This window comes from Vigna angularis, chromosome 10, assembly GCF_016808095.1.
Source record: "Vigna angularis cultivar LongXiaoDou No.4 chromosome 10, ASM1680809v1, whole genome shotgun sequence".
NCBI lineage: Eukaryota > Viridiplantae > Streptophyta > Magnoliopsida > Fabales > Fabaceae > Vigna > Vigna angularis.
Window position 1 is genome coordinate 15512346 of NC_068979.1, and position 23318 is coordinate 15535663.

The following is a 23318-nucleotide window of genomic DNA, read 5'->3' on the forward strand; positions in this document are numbered from 1 at the left end:
CAAATCTGCCTATGCATTCCCTAAGTACATGATTCATTAATCTCATGAATGTACTTGGAGCATTGGTCAAGCCAAAGGGCATGACTAACCATTCATACAAACCAAACTTGGTCTTGAAAGCAGTTTTCCATTCATCTCCTTCATGAATTCTTATTTGATGGTATCCGCTTTTAAGATCAATTTTGGTGAAGAGATTTGCTCCATGTAATTCATCCAACATGTCATCTAGCCTAGGAATGGGATGCCTATACTTGACAGTTATGTTGTTGATGGCCCTACAATCTGTACACATTCTCCAAGACCCATCCTTTTTAGGGACCAACAACACAGGCATAGCACAGGGACTTAAACTCTTTTGGATCCACCCTTTGTTCAACAAGTCATTAACTTGTTTCTCTATTTCTTTTGTTTCCATAGGGTTGGTTCTATAGGCTGGCCTATTGGGTAGGCTTGCCCCAGGCACCAAATCTATTTGATGTTCTATTCCCCTCAAAGGTGGTAATCCACTTGGTACCTCTTTGGGAAATATATCATCAAATTCCTTTAAAAGTTTTTGCAACCCCTTTGGTAGAGAACCAAGTTCATGAGTGATTGAAACAAATGCCTCTTTGCAATAAAGAAGGAAATGAGGTTGTCCAAGAAAAAGATTTTTGGAGATATTCAAGGTTTGAGGTTGGACAACTTCATGGGCTGAGGCATGGGTTACCAAATTCTTTCTTTCTTTCTTATTTTCTTTTTTCTTTTCTCCATCCAACTTCTTCTTAAGAATTATTTGGTCCTCTCTTACTTGTGAAGGTGTAAGAGGACACAAAATAATTTTCTTTCCCTTGTGTTGAATGGTAATTTTGTTGGTGACTCCATCATGTAAAGCTTGTTTATCATATTGCCAAGGTCTTCCAAGTAATATGTGCCCAGCTTCCATTGGTACTATATCACAAACAATTTGATCTTCATATTTACCAATGGAAATAGGTACACTTACTTGTTCTTTAACTACTATTCCATCATCCTCTTTGATCCATTGAAGTTTGTAAGGTTTAGGATGAGGAGTAGTGGTTAAGCCAAGCTTCTCTACCATTCTAGAACTACAACAGTTGCAACAAGAGCCACTATCCACTATCATTGAACATGTCTTTTCTAAAACTTTGCATCTTGTGTGGAATAGGTTCTCTCTTTGTGACTGTTCTAATTCTACATGTTTACTTTCCAGGAGTCTCCTTACCATAAGTAAGTCACCATCACAAGGTAAAGCTTCTTCTTCTTCAGAAGTGGATGTTTCAGACTCACTATATGAAGAACCCTCACTTTCACTCTCATGTTCAAGGATGTAAGTTGACCTTCTATTGCGGCACTCAGATGCATAGTGCCCTTTTTCCCCACATCTAAAGCACTTAGTCTCCTTACTCTTATGATCTCTTGAAGGTTCTTTGACTTTTTCTTTTCCTCTCTCTCTCTCTGTCTTCATATCTTGGCTTGGTTTGACTACCCTCCCTCTTATACTCTTTCTTATGGTAAGAACTATGAGGATAATCTTTCTTGGTAGAGCTTTTCCTCTTTAGTTGTTGCTCAACCCTCACACAAAGTTGGACTAACTCATTGAGATCATTGTAGGGTATAAGTTCAACCCTATCTCTTATGTCATAGTTGAGTCCACTTTGAAACCTAGCTATTGTTATCCTAGGTTCTTCTCTTATCCCAGCTCTCAACATGAGTAACTCCATTTTTTGTCTATATTCCTCAACACTCATGTTCCTTTGTTGGAGTTTATGGAGTTTATCCATTATCTCCCTATCATAGTAGGCTGGTACATGCCTCCTCCTCAAGGCAGCTCTCATTTCATTCCAATACCTAATGGGAGGTAAGTGTCTTAGCCTATGGTCCTTGACTAAGGTTGTCCACCAAATTAAGGCATAACCTTGAAAGCTTAGAGAAGCCATGGTGACTCTCCTTTCATCATCTATTTGGTGGCACTCAAACAGTTGCTCAACTTTCATTTCCCACTCTAGGTATTCTTCTACATCATCTTTTCCATGGAAGGAAGGAAGATCAATTTTAGGCTCTCTTGGGTAATGCTCTCTAACTCTATGTTGTCTTCTAGGAGGCATTTGGTAGTGGTCATCATTGTGATGACTACTATTTTGCTCAATTTCACTTGGAGAAGATGATGATTCTTCTCTTCTCCTATGGTAAGATCTCTCTTTCTTTTTATCTTGATTAATCAAAAGTTGACTAATCATATCTTTGAGCTCACTAATCTCTTTATCCCTTTGTTCAAATCTTTGCTCAAATTCTTCCCTTAAAGAAATTTCACTATTGGGTTTCAAACTTCCTTGCACACTTGATTGACTCATTCTTGTCAAAGAAACAAAGGTTTTCACAAAGTTTTCAAAATATTTGACAAGTAATGAGTGAAAAGATTTTCACAAGCTTTCTTTGTTTTTGGTGAAAAATTTCTAAAGAGATTCTAGAGGCAAAAGATGTTTCTAAGTAGCTCCCAGGAAGAAGAGGTGAGTCACAAATGGACAAGCTTAGAAACCAAGTTCTTCCTTAGCCAGAGTTTCCTTAGAGTTATCCTTTACCTTAGTTTCTAAGTAGAAATTCTTCAAATTCTTTTCAAATGTTATGAAATGAACCTAAACCAAAGAAAGGTTGACTAAATGCTATGCAATCCTATATACCACGGAGACTTAAAAACAAACAAAAAGATTAAGCAAGAAATTAAAGAAAGCAATAAAGATGCAAGAATGTAAATGTTAGACGGCCCTAAGTGAAAGTGCAAGTGACACTTGGAGCCCCTTGACACACTTCCACACTAAGAAACGAAATTGGACTATTACAATGTTCAATTGTGAACTTGGAATTGCTTCAAGAGCATTTTTCCAATTCACTTGGCTCAAAAACAGCAAAGAAAAAAAAATACAATTTCAAACAGCAAATTCCGTGATATTTGGTGTAAATAAACTTGAAATGAGGCCTAGAAATAATGTGAGCTTTGTCTTCTTGCTGCTGCAGAAAGCTACTCAAAATGAAGGTGTGAGTTGCTCTTTTTCCAGGTTTGAAATGCTGCTGTAACAGAATTTTTCAGCTACTGGACAGTGGTGTTTGGGCTGCTATTGAGTCTTCCTTCTTGCTCCACTTTCAATGCTCAAACCACTTCCTAGGAGGCTACCAAAGTAGGAGAAGAATTCTGGTACTGGATGCCCCAAACAGCTTGCACATACACTCCAAAACTCAGCAAAATCACACCAAACAGATTAAAAATCTGCACCAAATTTCTGCACACTGCACCAGTATAGACTGCTGTATTGAACACTTTAGATGCCAAAAAATAGACACAAACAATTGGACAACACACAAATGAAAGTAGGTACACAAGATGAACTTATCAAAGGCACTAGAATGGATGAAGAAAGCAAGAAAAACACAAGCACATCTCAGAAATTATTCCAAATGCAAACTGTTTGATAATTTTCAGAAGTGTTTGATAAAATGCCCCAATGAATTTCAGATTTTGTTTTTGATTTTTCAGGGCCTGTAATCTGGATTGGTTGGTTCTAACAGCTTTTTAACACTCGATACTTCTTCTTTTGATCATGTATTTTCATTTTTTTAAACATTGAACCAGCTTTTTCACAATCCAGCAATGAATTTTACACTAAAATTACCAAAACAGTGGCTAGAAAACAGAGACTGCACTAGAAAAATGAACTAAAATGGTGGTTTTGGAACCCAAAATGAGTAGCAGTGTTTCAGCAGCTTGGATGAATGTTCAAACAACTTTTATTCATGATATTAAACATGTTTAAACTCTTAAACAGCTGAATTAATGCTTACTACTCAAATTCACTGGTCCACTTCCAATTTTAACTCAAAATTGATGGTTTAAGTGTCCAATCTGCATATAACTTCAATTTTGACCAAATGAACAGTATTAGCAACTTTTAATCATCCATTTAGACTTGTTCAAACTGTCCAAACACACAGAAATAGCAGGATTCGAAAATCACCCTTGCTATGGCCAAATTATGCAGCAAAAACCATCAAGGAACCAACCAAATTTAGCTTTTCATGGAATCAAAAACTGGACAGCAAAGGCAATGACTCTAAGAAGTGTATAAACACAGATCTAAGCTAGATTTAATATGCTTAGCATGACCAAACTCAGATTAGACCAAATCAAGTATATTAGCACGGTGAAAAGCTAGAAGTTCAAGCTGAAATGGTGAATGGTTAAGGATTTTGAGCAACTACACTATGCATATTGCATTTTAGTGCTTGTTTTGGTTTGCTGTACCTTAAGACACATTCAACAACATTACACAATGTTGTACCAAGCTCCAGAATTAAAAGAAAACCACTGAAACAGTTTTAGAATTTTAGCACCAGATTTAAATTCTGTATCAGAATTCACAATGGAAAACAAAACAGAATTGCATTTTGATGCTTCAGCTTGTATAACCCAGGCTAGATCAAGTCCTCATTGCCTTATTTGGTATATATACAGCTTGTTTAGCACTTGCAAATCAATTAAAACGAAATAATTCAGCAGAAAAGAAAACTGAACAGAGACAAAAAAATACTGCAACAGTAAATTGCACAAGACTTAAAACAATACAGAATTGAAATGTAAAGCTGGAAATGACCCAAACAAGAAGGTTTCACCGATTAAAATGAAAGGACAATATAAGCACACAAAGGAAACTAAAATTGAATGACTGGAAAAGCAATACAGAATTGAAAACAACAGCAAAACAGAAACAGAACTGAAAACAGAACCAGAAATAGCACAGACTGGACTGAAATTAAACAGCAGAATGGAAAGGCACTTAGCTATGGTTTGCGTGGACAACCAAGGCTCTAGATACCACTTGATGGAAGCTTATCCATGCTTGAATGACCGGACCTTACAGATAAAGCTTCAAAACCAGAGAACAGTATTGGTGCAGTGGATGGAAAACAGCAGTGTGGATGCAGCAGAAATTGAGTGAGATTAATTGATGGTTGGTGTATTTGAATGGAATGAGTATGTGTGGGAACCTCACAGCTCAGAAGGCCTTCCTACAATGGAAGGAAGCTAGAGGAAAGGGAAGAGAAAGTAGAGAGAATTAGTGACTCAAGAGCAATAGGGCTGGCAGTGAATTTCAGCAGCAATTTACTAAGCTCAAAAGTAACCCAATACAAAGAAAAGGCCCTCTTATTTATAGGTGAAGAGGAGCCTAAATTCTGTTTTTAATTCCCTCCTAAATTCAAATTATTCAGATTTATTTGATCAAGCAAAGTCCATGCCTCATTCCAGCTCATCCAGCAAGGTGTGTGCTTCATTCCAAATCAGCCAACATTCACGTGGAAAATGCTGGTGCATGCCGTAAGCACCTCCTTTGCTTTTTGGCTCCTTTGCTTGGTTCTTTCTTGGATGGCTCAATCATAAGATTTATTAATTCCTACAAAAAAAAATATAAGTGCTTTAGTTAAGAGAAGAAGGATTTTTATAAGTAACCTTCCATAGAAGTAAAATGTTAGATGATCCTTCTTCTTCTTGAATCTTCCTAGCCATTGCTCTAGTAAGAGGTCCAATGTGATTTCTTGATGGTTTTCCATCAGGTTTTCTATGATTGAATCAATTGCTTGTTTTGCATCATGTGATCAAGGCCGTTTGTTGGAACCCTTTTTATTGGCCAAATTCATAAAGTTAGCCCACTAAAAGAGAACACTTTGTGTTCTATCCTTTGAACCCTTAGCCTTGAACATACACTGAAAACCCTTGATTGAAAATCTTTACCTTTAGTTAAGTAGAAGATCTTGTGTGGTATTGTTAAATGTTCAAGTTTGGGGTTGTTGGGAAAACATGAAAAAGGAAAAGCATTGAGCTAAGAGCTAAAAAAGTAAGAATATGCAAAGAAAAAGAAAAAAGAAAAGAAAAAAAAAAAAGAAGCAAAGCTCAATGCAAATGCAAAGGCAAGTTGGAAAGAATAAGAATAATTGTGTTGTTATGACTCTCTTAACTCAAGGATTTTGTGATCCAGAAAAACCAATTTTCTTGTTAGCCAAGCCACATTATAAGCCATTGAAAAGTCCTTGTGATGATGCATGCTTGTGAATGTTTTTGATTGTGGTAAAATGAAAGGCAAAGTTGATTCATGTAACATTGTGATAGTGGAGTGAATGAGTGAAACACTTTACCTCTTATACACTTGTGTGTTGAGTGAAACACTTTACCTAGTGAGGAAATATTCCATAAGCACATGAACATCCATGCTTAATTGATTGATCATTCATGAAAAATAATTTGTTGGAATTTAAATGACTTTGTGAACACTAAAGCATGTGCACATCTTGATTGAACTCTTGGTCATAAGTTTGAGTGAAGTTGTTACTTATCTTGAAAAAGAGGATTTTTGAATGAGTGAACCATCATATGAATTGGTTGAAGATTGAGTTACATCTTGTTTGCTTGAGGACAAGCAAAGTTCTAAGTTTGGGGTTGTGATAATAGTTGAAAAACTGTTATTTTCATGCTTAAAATTGACACAAAAAGCAACCTTTACACTTAGAAACTAGCTTGAAATCATGCTTTTATCCATATTTTCAGAAATAAGAGAGCTGGACAGGTTTATGCTTGATTTCAGTGTTTTTGTACAGGTTTTAAGGTGAATTTAGTGAAAGAAGTGAAGAAGGAGAGAGATGGAATCAGAAAAGTCAACCAGAAACCAGAAAAGTCAACCAATCAACCAGAAAAGTCAACCAGTCAACCAGTCAACCAGTCAACCAGAATACGAAAAAAGTCAACCAGACGAGTTTTGGGCCAGTTTTATGCGATTTTATGATCTATTTGGGCCTGGACCCATTTTCTATTATTTTTATGTCCTATTTAAAGACCTAGATGTCTTAGGGTTGGTATCTTTGGCAGAAACAAAGCAAACACTCTCTCTTCCACCCCTTTGAAGGAGGATCTTGGATGCTCAGGCTACCTCTTCACCTTTCTAGGGTTTCATCTTTCATTCTTTCATTATTGTTCATCTAGGTTCACCATGAATATGGTGAACTAAACCTTGTATGTTTGTTGGGGAATCAATGTAATCTTTTGAAGCTCTCATATATGGAATTTGTGCTTGCATCTTAATCTAAGATTTATGCTTTCCTTCATCATTAGTTAGGGTTTTTCCTCTTTGCCTAATGCTTGCTTTGTTTAACTCATTCAATGCATGATTATTGATTTTGTCGATACGGGAACGTGCGGGGAAGTCTAGATCCGGGGAATTTCTCCCAATATTATATTGGTTGTCGTTAAGCTCCTGCAGTTGATGAACTAATTATTAGGAATGCTAGGAATTGTATGAACTTGTAATTAGGGAGAAGCCTTCTTTGAAAGGTACTTTAGAGAGTGGCATTAACAATGATGATTTGAATGTTGAATTCCTAAAATATATGAGAGTGGATAAGATGAAATTGAACCCCAACAACATATTCATATATATATTTCATTGAAAGTGCTTGTCTTTTGCTTTTGCCATTGATCAACCTCATGCATACATGTTTATTTTCGTCTTTTGCATAGTAAAATCCAATTATTTTGTTCTTAAGTCTTAGCTAATCAACGAATCACATAACTAAACTAGGCCGTGAGTCCTTTGGGAGAACGATACTTGGTCTTACCGAGTTTTATTACTTGAAACGATTCGGTCATACTTGCCGATTGTAAAACAAGTTTGTGACATCATATTTTGGTGATCATAAATTTGTCCATCAAGTTTTTGGCGCCGTTGTCGGGGACTCTGGTTTAACTGGTTAATTTGTGTGATTATTGATTATCTTTGACTTTAATTTTGAATTTCTGTTTTTATTTTTTCGGATTTTATTTGATTTGGTTTTATTTTATTTGATTTTTTTGATTTTATTTTATTTGATTTTACTTTATTTGATTTGATTTTATTTTATTTTATTTTATCTTATTTGATTTGATTTGATTTTATTTTATTTTATTTGATTAGGTTAGACTTTATTTGATTTGATTAGATTAGATTTTATTTTATTTGATTTGATTTGATTAGATTAGATTTTATTTTATTTTATATTATTTTATCTTATCCTCTGAATCTTTTATCTTCTGAATCTTTTATCTTTTCTAGAGTTTTGTGCCTAATGCATGCAGGATGCAATTCGATCAAGAATTTAAAATAAAAGATTCAGAAGATAAAAGATTCATAGATAAGATAAAATAATATAAAATAAAATAAAATCTAATCTAATCAAATCAAATCAAATAAAATAAAATCTAATCTAATCAAATCAAATAAAATCTAATCTAATAAAATAAAATAAAATCAAATCAAATAAAATCAAATAAGATAAAATAAAATAAAATAAAATCAAATCAAATAAAGTAAAATCAAATAAAATAAAATCAAAAAAATCAAATAAAATAAAACCAAATCAAATAAAATCCGAAAAAATAAAAACAGAAAATAAAAACAGAAATTCAAAATTAAAGTCAAAGATAATCAATAATCACACAAATTAACCAGTTAAACCAGAGTCCCCGGCAACGGGGCCAAAAACTTGATGGACCAATTTATGATCACCAAAATATGATGTCACAAACTTGTTTTACAATCGGCAAGTATGACCGAATCATTTCAAGTAATAAACTCGGTAAGACCAAGTATCGTTCTTCCAAAGGACTCACGGCCTAGTTTAGTTATGTGATTCGTTGATTAGCTAAGACTTAAGAACAAAATAATTGGATTTTACTATGCAAAAGACGAAAATAAACATGTATGCATGAGGTTGATCAATGGCAAAAGCAAAAGACAAGCACTTTCAATGAAATATATATATGAATATGTTGTTGGGGTTCAATTTCATCTTATCCACTCTCATATATTTTAGGAATTCAACATTCAAATCATCATTGTTAATGCCACTCTCTAAAGTACCTTTCAAAGAAGGCTTCTCCCTAATTACAAGTTCATACAATTCCTAGCATTCCTAATAATTAGTTCATCAACTGCAGGAGCTTAACGACAACCAATATAATATTGGGAGAAATTCCCCGGATCTAGACTTCCCCGTACGTTCCCGTATCGACAAAATCAATAATCATGCATTGAATGAGTTAAACAAAGCAAGCATTAGGCAAAGAGGAAAAACCCTAACTAATGATGAAGGAAAGCATAAATCTTAGATTAAGATGCAAGCACAAATTCCATATATGAGAGCTTCAAAAGATTACATTGATTCCCCAACAAACATACAAGGTTTAGTTCACCATATTCATGGTGAACCTAGATGAACAATAATGAAAGAATGAAAGATAAAACCCTAGAAAGGTGAAGAGGTAGCCTGAGCATCCAAGATCCTCCTTCAAAAGGGTGGAAGAGAGAGTGTTTGCTTTGTTTCTGCCAAAGATACCAACCCTAAGACATCTAGGTCTTTAAATAGGACATAAAAATAATAGAAAACGGGTCCAGGCCCAAACAGATCATAAAATCGCATAAAATTGGCCCAAAACTCGTCTGGTTGACTTTTTTTCGTATTTTGGTTGACTGTTGACTTTTTGGTTGACTAGTTGATTTTTCTGGTTGACTGGTTGACTTTTCTTGTTTCTGGTTGACTTTTCTGATTCCATCTCTCTCCTTCTTCACTTCTTTCACTAAATTCACCTTAAAAACTGCACAAAAACACTGAAATCAAGCATAAACCTGTCCAACTCTCTTATTTCTGAAAATATGGATAAAAGCATGATTTCAAGCTAGTTTCTAAGTGTAAAGGTTGCTTTTTGTGTCAATTTTAAGCATGAAAATAATAGTTTTTCAACTGTTATCAGAAATCTTCAAGAAATTGGAGATTAAAGTTCCTATGATTGAGACATTGCAACAGGTTCCTGGTTTGATCAAATTTCTGAAGAAGTTCAGTAGAAAGAAGAAAAAAAGGAAGAAAGAACATGAGCTTGGGTCAAGCTAGTGATGTTAAAAGAGCGCTTGCTGGGAGGCAACCCAGTGATTTAAGAACTTTTAATTTTTGTTTTGGTGATGTAATTTTGAACTTTTGGGTATTTTTGTTTTTGTTATAAGTTTGTTACAGGATTTACATCTACTGATGGATGTTAGGCGGAAGAGTATCTACTGAAGGATACTATGTTTGTATACACCTACTGATGGGTGTTGGTAAGGAAAATTTGCACCTACTGAAGGGTGCTGGAGGATTTTGGGTCATGCTCGTGAAGTTAAACAAGCGCTACCTGGGAGGCAACCCAGTTGATTGATTTTTCTGTATTTTTTGTTTTGATCCTGCTTTAGTTGCATAATAGGGTTGTGCATGAGTGATATGAGAATTTTATTGTAGGGAGCCAGTGAGGGGTATGTTTAGGACGCATCTAGGTCAAGTTAAGAAGAAGAACACTTCCCGTAAGTGCCGCTGAGCGGTAGTGTCGCAGAAGGGGCTTGGGTTATCCCTCAGCGGAACCTGAGCCCATTAGGGGTATTTTTATTCCCTAAGCTGCGCCTTGGCCTCTCTTTTTAGATTCTTCTCTGCACACACTCTTACATACTCTTCCAAGGTTTTCTACAACTTTTTCCTCACCCCTCTTGAGAAAATCTTCCTTTCACTCACTTGCTCACTAGTTTTCCGTCTAAGTTTGGGGTTGGGAGAGAGCATCATTTGTGGGGTTGAGTTTTTCAAAGCACTAGAGCAGGATTTGTTTTATTATTCACTTATTTGTTTTTGTTGAGGGTTAGATGTACTCAATTAGAAACTTTATCTGTTATGATGGTTTGCTAATGATTGTGATTGTTTGATAAGTAATGCTTGAATGATGCTTTGATATAGATTGATGGTGAGATGTGCACATTACATGCTTATACAGGTGGTTCACAAGCTTCGTGAACAAATGCAAGTTATTGTGATTGTGATTGTGATATTGAGCAGGATGTGTATGTCAAATGTGAATTTATATGTGAGGTTTTGAGCTCCAGAGTTTTTGTGATTGAGTGCTATTACTTTGAAAGCATGAATGACTTTGCCCAGGTTTGCTATGATTGAATTACTTGCTTATTTGCATTATATGATCAAGGTCGTTTGTTGGTAACCCTTATATTAGCCAAATTGCATGAAATAAGCCACAAAAGAGAACACTATGTGTTCTATCATTTGAACCCTTAGCCTTGAAAATAAATTTAAAACCCTTGTTGAAAGCTTTACCTTGAGTTAAGTAGAAAATATTTTGTGGTATTAATAAATGTTCAAGTTTGGGGTTGTTGGAAAATAGAAAGGGAAATTGAAAGCATTGAGCTAAGAGCTAAGAAATAAGAATGTGAAAAGAAAAAGAAAAAGAGAAAGAAAAGAAAAGAAAAGAAAAAGCAAAGCTCAATGCAAAGGAAAGTTGGGAAAAGTAAGAATGATTGTGTTTATATGATTCTCTTATCTCAAGGGTTTTGTGATCTAGAAAAACCAATTTTCTTGTTAGCCCAGCCACATTATAAGCCATTGAAAGTCCTTGTGATAATGCATGTGTGTGAATTTATTTGATTATGGTTAAATGAAAGGCAAAGTCAATTCATGTGACACTGTGATAGTAGAGTGAATGAGTGATTACCTTTTATACACTTGTGTTTGAGTGAAACACTTTACCTAGTGAGGAAAGATTCCATGAGCACATGAACCACTTTGCTTAGTTGATTGATCATTCATGAAAAATAGCATTTTTGGATATTAAGTGATTTTGTGAACATCGAAGGATGTGCACATCTTGATTGAAATCTTTGTCATGAGTTTGATTGAAGTTTTTACTTATCTTGAAAAGAGGATTTTGAATGGAGTAAACCATTGTATTGATTGGAAGAAGATTGAGTTACATCTTGTTTGCTTGAGGACAAGGAAAGTTTTAAGTTTGAGGTTGTGATAACGGTTGAAAAACCGTTATTTTTATGCTTAAAATTGATACCAAAAGCAACCTTTAAGACTTAGAAACTAGCTTGAACTCATATTTTTGCTTTAGTTTTGTGAATAAGAGAGTTGAAAGTGAATTTAATGATTTTGTGCAAGATTCCCTTGATTTTGTAGGCTAATTGAATGATTTGAAAGAAGAATGGAAGTACCGAATGATTGGAGTGCTGAAAAGTCAACCAGAAACTAGAAAAGTCAACTAGTCAACCAGTCAACCAGAAAAGTCAACCAGTCAACCAGAATGCTGAAAAATCAACCAGAACGCAGAAAAAGTGTGACCGAGTGGCGCTGACTAGTAAAATACCGCTGAGCGGCACTTTTCAGGTGCCAAAATCACCGCTGAGGCGCAAAAACAGCATCTGGGGGAAAAATGGATCGTGCGCTATTACCGGTTTTTTTGTTACTTTTATGGGCTTGGGCCTAATTTTCTGTATTTTTAGAATATTATATAAGCTTTAGGACGCCCTAGGGTTTGTATCTTTGGCTGTGACGAAGCAAATACTCTCTCTTCCACCCCTTTGAAGGAGGATCTTGGATGCTTAGGCTACCTCTTCACCTTTCTAGGGTTTTATCTTTCATTCTTTCATTATTATTCATCTAGTTTCACCATGAATATGGTGAACTAAACCTTGTATTGTTGTTGGGGAATCAATGTAGTCTTGTGAAACTCTCATATATGGAATTTGTTTTTATATCTTATATTTAAGACCTATGCTTTCTTTCATCATTAGTTAGGGTTTTTCCTCTTTGCTCAATGCTTGCTTTGTTTAACTCATTCAATGCATGATTATTGATTTTGTCGATACGGGAACGTACGGGGAAGTCTAGATCCGGGGAATTTCTCCCAATAGTATATTGGTTGCCGTTAAGCTCCTGCACTAAAAGAACTAATTATTAGGAATGCTAGGAATCGTATGAACTCGTAATTAGGGATTGGCCTTCTAGACAAGGTAATTTAGAGAGTGGCATTAACAATGATGAAAAGAATGTTGAATTCCTAAAGTATATGAGAGTGGATAAGATGAAATTGATAACCCCAACAACATACTCATCCATATATTCCATTGAAGTATTTGTATTTTGTTTTAGCCATTGATCAAATTCATGCATACATGTTTATTTTCTGTTTTGCATATTAAAATCCACTTATTTCGTTCTTAAGTCTTAAATAATCAACGAATCACATAACTAAACTAGGCCGTGAGTCCTTTGGGAGAACGATACTTGGTCTTACCGAGTTTATTACTTGAAACGATTCGGTCACACTTGCCGATTGTTAAACAAGTTTGTGGCGCCGTATTTCGGTGTTCATAAATTTGTCCATCAGGTACCTCTGTAGAATTTTGAAAAACTCGTTTTTAACCTATCCTAACTCCACCCACATGCAATTCTCAGTTTTCCAGATCAAAATCATTCAATTCAATCGGTTCAAACTTCAATTAAATGATCAAATCATGCATAGAACTTAAAACCCCTAAAGATTCATGCTTCAATAATCCAATTCAAACTCAAGAACCCTAGAATGAAAAATACTTGACTTACTTGGGTGGAGATGCTAGATGAATGGAGAATGCTTTCAAGATATGATGCTCTCTTCCAACCCCAAACTTAAATGGAAAGCTAGTGAGAAAGTGAGTGAAAGAGAGATTTTCTCAAGAGGGATGAGAGAAAAATTGTAGAGATCCTATAAAAGAGTAAGTAAGAGTGTGTGTGCAGAACAAAGTGTGCAAAGAAAAGCCAAGACGCAGCTTAGGGTATAAAAATACCCTAATGGGCTCGGGTTCCGCTGAGGGGCAACCCAAGCCCGTTCTGCGATTCTACTGCTCAGCGGCGCTTTCGTGAAGTGTAATTCTTCTTCCTGGCTTGACCTAGATGCGTCCTATACCTACCCCTCAATGGCCCCCTGTAATAAAATTTTCAAATCACTCATGCACAACCCTATTATGCAACTAAAACAGAATTAACATAAAAATACAGAAAATTTAATCAACTGGGTTGCCTCCCAGGTAGCGCTTGTTTAACGTCACGAGCCTAACCCAAAATCCACCAACACCCATTAGTAGGTGCAAATCTTTCTTACCAACACCCATCAGTAGGTGTACACAAACATGGTATCCTTCAGTAGATACTTTTCCGCCTAACATCCATCAGTAGATGTAAACCCTGTACAAACTTATAACCAAAACACAAAATGTCCCAAAGTTCAAAATTACATCACCAAAACAAAAATTAAAAAGTTCTTAAATCACTGGGTTGCCTCCCAGCAAGCGCTCTTTTAACGTAATTAGCTTGACCCAATAAAGTTCAAGTTCCTTTTTCAAGATTAGTATCCGGATCCAACCAACTCCTTAACTGCTTTCGATGTACTATTTTGACTCTTCTAGAATATGGAGACTCTATCTCTATCATCTCCTTTTCTTTATAGCTTTTCACAACCCACAACCTGTTTTTGAATCTCACATGTGTACCAAGGGTGAGTCGTTCTTTCATCCCATCATCATGAGCTTTTCTTCCTCTGCCAATCTTCTCTTTTTCATGTACCTGAAACAACAAACAATGTTTACCTTTAACCCTGAGCTTTTCATCTTTGGGGCTAGTCATGAGTACATCTTGAAATGCAGCTTTATGACTAGCTTCTTCCTCCTGCATCTGTCTCTCCTCTTTGAAAACATCTACAATAAATCTTTCTTCTCGGTCTTGGAATGCTACTATACCTTCGTTCACATCAATGATAGCTTTGGCCGTTTTCATAAACGGTCTTCCGAGAATAATGGGTATCTTTTCGGTCTCCATCTCCATCACCACAAAATCTGCCAAGAACTGTAGTTTGCCTACACAAACTATAATGTCCTCTACTATTCCATAAGGTTTCTTCGAAGATCCATCTGCCATTACTAGGTTAACCTTTATAGGTTTCATATCCACATCACCAATCTATTCCAGTAAAGAATAAGGTATCAAGTTGACACTTGATCCTAAATCAAGTAAAGCTTTTCTGACTCTTTTCTTCCCTATTGTGCATGGAATGGAAAATCCTCGTAGATCCTCGGCTTTTGGAGGGAATGACTCCTTTTTGACAGTTTTATACTTCTTTGTATCATCATCTCTACGTCTTTTCTTTGTAAATATTTCTTCCTCAGGTTTGGTATAAACTGCAATTTGTTGTAGTATCTCCTTCCAAGGTGCGTCATTGTCCACCATATTGAATAATTCAGTAAAATCAAATTGATTCTCCTGATTCATTGGAAAAGGAAGCATATCATGATTCTTTATCTCTTTTTTCTCTTTCTTCTTTTCGTCTAACTCAACAATTTCATCATTTGTGCTCTCCACCACTCTACATTCTTCTCTAGGGTTAACCTCAGTATTAGCCCCAAAATTTCTGTTAGGCTTTTCTTCCACTTGCTTTGTAATCTGACCCATTTGAATCTCCAAATTCTTAATGGCAGCATCAGTACTCTTTTGGGAAGATTCAGTTTTTTGTATAAATTGATTCACAGTTTCTTCCATCTTTGTGAACCTTTCATTAAATGCAACAAACTGTTGCCATAAAGTTGGTTGTTGCTATTGCTTGTTGAATTGCCCATTTTGTCCAGCCTGCCCATTCTGCCCATGACCAATGCTTGGGTGTGGTTTCCACCCTTGATTGAAGTTCCCTTGACGGTACGGAAATTGGTTGGCCATGAAGTTCACATCTTCCAAAGCTTCTGCTGGAAAGGCACACTGACCATTTATATGGTCACCTCCACACAATTCACACAACTGTGATTGCACCTGTGCAACATTCTTTAACTCTTTCGGCTATTGTGCGAGTGTTTTTGTAAGAGCTTCCAGTTGTTGAGTTAGAATCTTATTTTGTGCTAGCAAGGCGTCATGAGTTTGCAGCTGTAGAACTCCTTTTTGTTGACTAAGAGCTCCTCTTTCACTATTTAAATCATTATCACTAGTGGCCATATTATCAATGATTTTTGTAGCTTCTTCTGGAGTTTTCCATTTGATGTTCCCTCCAGCTGTGGCGTCAAGCATCATCTTGGTTTGAGACCCAAGACCTGTAAGAAAAGCTAAGACTACCTCCCCCTCGTCAAAACCATGTGTGGGAGTTTTTCTCAGTAAGCTTTTAAATCTATCCCATGCATGACCTAGTGATTCCTCCATACCTTGCCTGAAAGTTGTAATCTCTTGCTTTCCTTTATTTACCTTTGATTGTGGAAAGTACTTGTTTAGGAATTTTGTCACCACCTCTTCCCACTCTGTAAAACTTCCTTCTTGATAGACGGGGACCAAGCCCAATTAGTTTAGTGTAGTATTTCTTTTACTTTTATTAAAGCATGTGTAAAAGGTGTTAAGCATGTGCTAGATAGGAGGGACTTTTAGTCCTATATATAGCCATGTCACCACCTCTTGTAAGATACTTTTGAGAATAATGAATTAAACTTTCTGTAGAGAGAACTCCAGAAATTAATTCCCTTGAAAGTCAAAGCTAGAGAATCCCAAAGGATCTCCTCTAGCCACCTTCCATTCACACTTCATCTTTCATTTTCCATTTACACTCCAGAACTCTCTTACCTCTACGTAACCATTGGTTTCTCCACTCTGCACCCGCCGCGTGGATTGACTACTCCATCGCTGCCACACGAGCTTATTCCTCGCGAGTTTCCCTCAGCACATCATTACATCTTCATTTCGCGAATCGTCATCTACTTCACTCTCGAGAGCAAGAGCTCTTCCACCACGAACCACACTGTCATCGTAGAACCTCACTTTTCTCGCCGATTAAAATCACCTCTCCACCATTCAAATCTGCTTCCGTTTCAAACCCTAGGTTTTCAACCGAACAAACCTCGAATCTATGGTTTTGTTCCTCGCTGTTCATCTTCGACTCCAAATCCCAGGGTTCTTGAACAAATCTGTTTCTTCCGCTGCTTCCCGGATCTTCATCTTGATCGAATCCAGATTTCACGTCGTCTTCCGATTTAGCTCAAGCCGTCAGCTATCACTTCTGGAAAAGAATTTAACCAAATCTTAGCATTGCCTCCTAGTGAGAATGGAAACAAGCTAAGTTTGATTGCATCGTCCGGCACCCCATTTATCTTGACTGTGTTGCAAATCTCGTTAAATGTAGTGAGGTGCTCATATGGGCTTTCGTGAGACAACCCATTAAACTGGTTACTCTTAACCAATTGGATTAGTGCTGGTTTCACCTCCATATTTGCTGCATTGACTCTTGGTCTTGCTATGCTGTTGAAGTGTTGAGGTCCAGCTACATTTGTATAATCAGCAAGAGTTCGTCTATTGTTCTCCATATTTTCAGTGCTATGGTCAGAGTTCTGTGGTGATGGTTGTAACAGAGTTTCCGGAGAAGGAAAGAGTTCTCTAGATGTTCTGATTCTCCTCCTCCGTCTACTTTCTTCCAAACCTTCAAGAAGAGGATCTGCAGTTTTCTTGCTCCTTGTTCGGATTGCTTCCTGCATACACAAGAAAACAAATCCCTAACAGAATTGGCTAGCACAAAAAGATATAAAAGAAGATAAAATAAAAACAGAAAAATAAAAACAGAAAACAAAAAAATAAAAACGGAAAAATAAAATAAAATAAAATAAAATAAAATAAAATAAAAATAAAAACAGACAAAAAATATAAACAGAAAATAACAAGTCAAAGATAATCAATAATCAAACAAATAAACTAGTTAAACCACGAGTCCTTGGCAACGGCGCCAAAAACTTGATGACAAATTTATGAACACCGAAAATGGCGCCACAAACTTGTTTTAACAATCGGCAAGTGTGACCGAATCGTTCAAGTAATAAAACTCGGTAAGACCAAGTATCGTTTTCCCAAAGGACTCACGACCTAGTTAGTTATCTAATTCGTTGATTATTTAAGACTTGTGAACGATTGATTGTAGTTTTAATGCAAAAGACAGTAATTAAACATGCATGCATGAATGTGATCAATGGCAAAAAGAGTAAAACAAACACGGAATGAATTATATGGATGAGTATGTTGTTGGGGTTATCAATTTCATCTTATCCACTCTCATATATTTTAGGAATTCAACAATCTTTTCATCAATATTAATGCCACTCTCTAAATCACCTTGTCAAGAAGGCCTATCCTTAATTACGAGTTCATACAATTCCTAGCATTCCTAGTAATTAGTTCTGAAGTGCAGGAGCTTAAAGGCAACCAATATACTATTGGGAGAAATTCCCCGGATCTAGACTTCCCCGTACGTTCCCATATCGACAAAATCAATGATCATGACATCGAATGAGTTAAACAATGCATGCTTTGAGCAAAGAGGAAAAACCCTAACTAATGATGAAAGAAAGCATATATCTCAATTAAGATGTTTAAACACAAATTCCATATATGAGAGTTTCACAAGATTACATTGATCCCCCAACAACAATACAAGGTTTAGTTCACCATATTCATGGTGAATCTAGATGAACCAATGAAAAATAAAACCCTAGAAAGGTAGAGAGGTAGCCTGAGCATCCAAGATCTTCCTTCAAAGGGGTGGAAAAGAGAGTGTTTGCTTCGTCCCAGCCAAAGATACAAACCCTAGGAAACCCTAAAGCTTATATACTATTCGTAAATTACAGAAAATTAGGCTCAAGCCCATAAAAGTGCCGCTCAGCGGTAAGTGCGCGAGCTCGATTCTTCCCCTCAGCGGAGCCAACGCGAGTTACTGAGTGCCGCTCAGCGATAAACTGCCGCTCAGCGGTGGTTGCGGTTTCTCCTTTTGCACTTTTTGATGGCTTTTCTGATTCCATTCCTATTCTTCTTCACTTCTTTCACCAAATTCACCTTAAAACCTGCTTAAAACACTGAAATCACGCATAAACCTGTCCAGCTCTCTTATTTATGAAAATATAACCAAAAACATGATTTCAAGCTAATTTCTAAGTGTTAAAGGTTGCTTTTAGTATCAAATTTAAGCATGAAAATAACATTTTTTTCAACTGTTATCACAACCCCAAACTTAGAACTTTGCTTGTCCTCAAGCAAACAAAATGTAACTCAATCTTCTACCAATCAATATAATGGTTCACTCCTTCAAAAATCCTATTTTCAAGCATGTGTGAGTTCATATATGCATGTATGCATCTAAGCATGTGTGAGTTCATAAATGCATGTGTGCAAGCATGTGTATTAATATGCATATGTATGTTTGCATGTATGCATGTATTCATATGTGCATGTATAGTTGTATGCATATGTGCATGTGTGCTTGTATGCATGTGCGCGTTTGCATGTGAACATAAGCGTGTGTGCATTGTGCGTGTGTGCATGTGTTCATTTATGCATGTTTGGATTTATGCGTGTAAGCATGTATGCATGTGTGCATGGGTGCGTGTGTGGATGTGTTCATATGTGTATGGGTGCTTGTTTGATGTGTGCGTTTGCATGTGCAAGTAAGCGTGTGTGCATGTGTTCATGTATGCATGTGTGGATTTACGCGTGTGTGCATGTATGCATGTGTGCATGGGTGCATGTGTGCATATGTGCATATGTGCATTGTTGCATGTATGAATGTATGCATATGTGCATGTTTGCATGTATGCGTGTGCGCATGCATATGTAGGCATGTGCATATGTACGTATGTAGGTATGGATGTGTGCATCTATGCATGTGTGCATTAATGCATGACTACTTCTATGCATGTAAGCTTGTGTGCATGTAAGCATGTGTTTGTTCATGTATGCATGTGTGCAAGCATGTGTATTGTTTGCAAGTGTTCATTTGTGCATGTGTACATGTTTCCATGTATGCATGTGTGTGTCTATGCAGGTTTCCATGTATGCATATGTTGATGTTTGCACGTATGCATGTGTGGTCGTGCATGTATGATTGTGCAAGTATGTGTGTGTGCATGGGTGTGTGTGAGTGTGCATATGTGCATGTGTGCAAGTGTGCATGTGTGGATATGTGCATGCGTGAATGTATGCATGTATGTATGTGTGCATGTGTGCATATGGGTGTGTGTGCATGTATGCATGTATGCATTTGTGCATACTCATATTCTCATTCATACATCTCAAACATCATCATACAAGTCAATCAGAATGCATCATATTCATTTAATCAACTCAGACGAACGTTCATACAAAGCATAGCATATGAATTAAATCAAATAAGCTTCCCTTACCTCTTAAAGTGAACGCTCGCTCTCAGATATAAGCTAGGGTTATTCTTCTAACAGAGGTCTCAACGAACAACAACACCTTCTACAATCTATAGCCAACATAGACCAGACAACTACTCAGAATGCTAGATCCAACTCATGAAACCGAAATCTGGGTTTGCATGTTACAGAGAAAGCACGAGTGGAGAGAGGATGGACTTACTAGTTGAGAATCTTAAACTGATCGGTTCAAACGATCGTCCTTTACGCCGGAATTGTAGAATTGGTGCCTGAATGATGATCGGAGAAGAAGAATGGTGAGTTTTCTTAGAGAGAAGGTAGGATTTTCTAGAGAGAAGGAGGAGAAGAAGAAAGGTCAGTGCTTTGTGAGGAAGAAGGTGCATGCAGAGAGTGGGAAGAAGTGCTTTCAGAAAATCATTTTTTCTTCCCAACGTCAAACGGACGTGCACTCTCATACGGACACCTGTTTTCCACTACTGATTCAGAAGGTTCCAAATTGACACTTGGCAGACGTGCGTCAGAGCTTGTGAGTGCGTTTTAAATGATACTGAGCGTGTGGCGTGATGCATTTATGAGATTTGACAGGTGGTGTGCAGTGTTAATTTCCAAGGTCTTACAGTGTAAAATTAAAAAAATATAAATAATAATAAAAAATGTAATAAAAAAAAAGAGAAAAAAAAAGAACGTTCGTCCTCTACATGACCGAACGTTCGTCCTTTACCCTGCAGCGGTTTCTTTGTTGACCAAAAATAAAAACGTTCGTCCGCTGCCTGCGCGACCGTTCTTCTTTTCTTCTCTACCGTACGTCCTCTACCTGTGTCACCGGTCGCCCTCTATTCTGCGCAACAGTTCTGACCAATATCGAGACCGGTCGTGCTCTGCCGTGCGCTGCTCTTTTCTATATCTTTATGACGTTCGGCTCTTCCCCTGCATGCAACCGTTCGCTCTTCATGACTAATACATCATACGTTCGGCTTTATGCAATCTATCGCTCGGCCATACGTGACTCCAAGCATTCGGCCGTTCGGTCTTTTTCTTCCTGATCAGCTTTCAGCCATTCAAGCTCAATAACATTCGGACGCTCGTTCTCAACTGTTCGGTCATTCGACCTCAGTGACGTTCGGACGCTACTGCTCAACCGTTCGGTCATCTTCGACCCGTTCACTTTTTCGACCGTTCGGCTATTTGTTCATTTAGGACGTTCGTCCTCAGCCTTATCGTTCGGTCATAGTGTTTTGATGAACGTTCGGTCTCTGTGATATTTCTCTTCAGCGTTCGTCCAACGTTTGGTTTTGAGTGTTCGGCCTTTTATGGTTTGATCAGAAAATAATGTTCGGTCTTAAGTGTTTGAACGTTCGGCTCGTAATAGGCGTTTTGGTGTTTTTGAGACGTTCGTCCAAACAGTAAGGCGTTCGCTTTTGTTGTTTCATTTAATTTATTTTAATAATAAAAATAACAAAAAAAATAATAAAAATAATAGAAAATAAATAAAAACAAAAAAATCTGAAATCAGGAGACGTGTCTCTGAATTCCTGGAAAATTTTTCTAAAAAAAAACAAAAAAGAAAGAGGACAAACAAAAAAAAACAAAACAAAATCCCAGATTAAGGAAGATGTCTTAGGGAATGTGTCGGAGCTCCTGGAAAGCAGTGTGGCAAATTTGGTGTTCTTTAAATATGTTTCATCACATACTAAGAAGAGGGGGGGGGGGGACTTTTACGAAAAAAGAAGAGGAAAGTAGAGAGGAGGATCCATTCTTTTTCTGTGCACCACGGGGAAGGATCATCCATCTTTCTGGAAAACAAACTTGACAGAGGAAGAGAGGTACAAGGAATTACAAGGGAAAACGTAAAAGGTAAGTCCTTATTAATCTTCACTTCTCACCAGCGTAAATGTTTACAATATTGGATCATAATATTGTTATTGGCTTGTGTAAGGTCTCGAAAACGTAACCAGCCTCCACTTGTCAAATCACGTTATTAATGCCCAAAACCCTGCTCAGGCGCCATTAAAACGCACCCAAATCCCCTCTGCGCGGACGCCAGGTGTCGTTAAACGAGAATCTGGAATTCAGTAGTGGAATACAAGCGGCAGCAGGAGAATGGACGCTCGTCCTACGTGGGAAGGGAAAATGAATTTTCTGAAAAACCCTCTTCCCACTCTTCTGCATGCTTCTTCTTCTTCCCCAAAACTCTGACCTTCCAATTCTCTGCCTTCTCTCTAGAAAACCTCCATCTTCTCTCTACCGTAACTCACTTTCTTCTTCTCCGATCCAATTTCACAGACCGTAGAAGAGATCCCGACGTCCTGAGCTTTCCATTAAACCGAACAAGTTCGAGTTTTGAATCTGGTAAGTTTCTTCCATCAATCGTTCGTTCTTAGGTTCATGCAAAACCAAACCTGGTTACCTGCATTCGCTTTGTCTGAATCAAATTTTGATTCTGTAAATTGTTTTAGTTCACAAGAGTTGAGTGATCTGAGGATAGAAGTGGTAGTTGGGCGAATCCAGATTTACACGTTAGGACGTTCGTTCACGAATCCAGGTAAGGGAAGCTTATTAAGTTTAATTCTTGTGTATGTGTTGTGATGTATGATATTATATGAGTTTATGAAGCATGAAATCTGTGTTATTTGATCTTTGGTATATGATTTGGATGATGAGATGATATATGGAATTTATGAAATGTGCTATGATATGGGTAGTTAAATGTATGAAAGTTTACACTGAAACATGAGTTTACTGTAAGTGAAAATTTGAAGATGAAATTCTATGATAATGAACGTTCGTTATCGAACGGTCCTTGACCGTTCGGTATTTTAGTAATTCCCTTGAAAAACAGAATTCTTTCATTTGGAAATAATACTTATTTAGGACGAACGCTGTAAGGTCTCGAAAACTTAACCAACCTCCACCTGTCAAATCATGTTATTAATGTCCGCAAACCCTGTTCAGACTTTGTATTAAGAAACGCACCCAAACCCCACATTCTGATCACCATTAAATGCACCGCGCCACACGTGCAGTGCCATTAAAACGCACTCACACCCACTCTGCATGCAACTGCCAAGTGTCACTTTGGAACATTCGAAATCGTTAGTGGAATCCAAGTGGCAGCAGGAGAATGGACGTTCGTCCTGCATGGGAAGGGAAAATGATTTTCTGAAAAACTCTCTTCCCACTCTTCTGCATGCTTTGTCTTCTTCCCCAAACTTCTGATTTCCG

General features: G+C 37.1%; 1 protein-coding gene across 1 annotated transcript in view; it reads right to left on the reverse strand.

The window, feature by feature from the left end:
• The window catches only part of LOC128194409 (uncharacterized), a gene marked incomplete at its 3' end in the record, with an annotated part of 29779 nt that overhangs the window by 1964 nt on the left and 4497 nt on the right, over window positions 1-23318 (reverse strand). The window contains exons 2-5 of the mRNA XM_052869999.1: window positions 14782-14874; window positions 14401-14481; window positions 872-1180; window positions 289-541 (exon numbers count right to left, since the gene is read on the reverse strand). Coding sequence (XP_052725959.1) covers window positions 289-541; window positions 872-1180; window positions 14401-14481; window positions 14782-14874 — 736 coding nt within the window. The remainder of the gene's footprint in view (window positions 1-288; window positions 542-871; window positions 1181-14400; window positions 14482-14781; window positions 14875-23318) is intronic.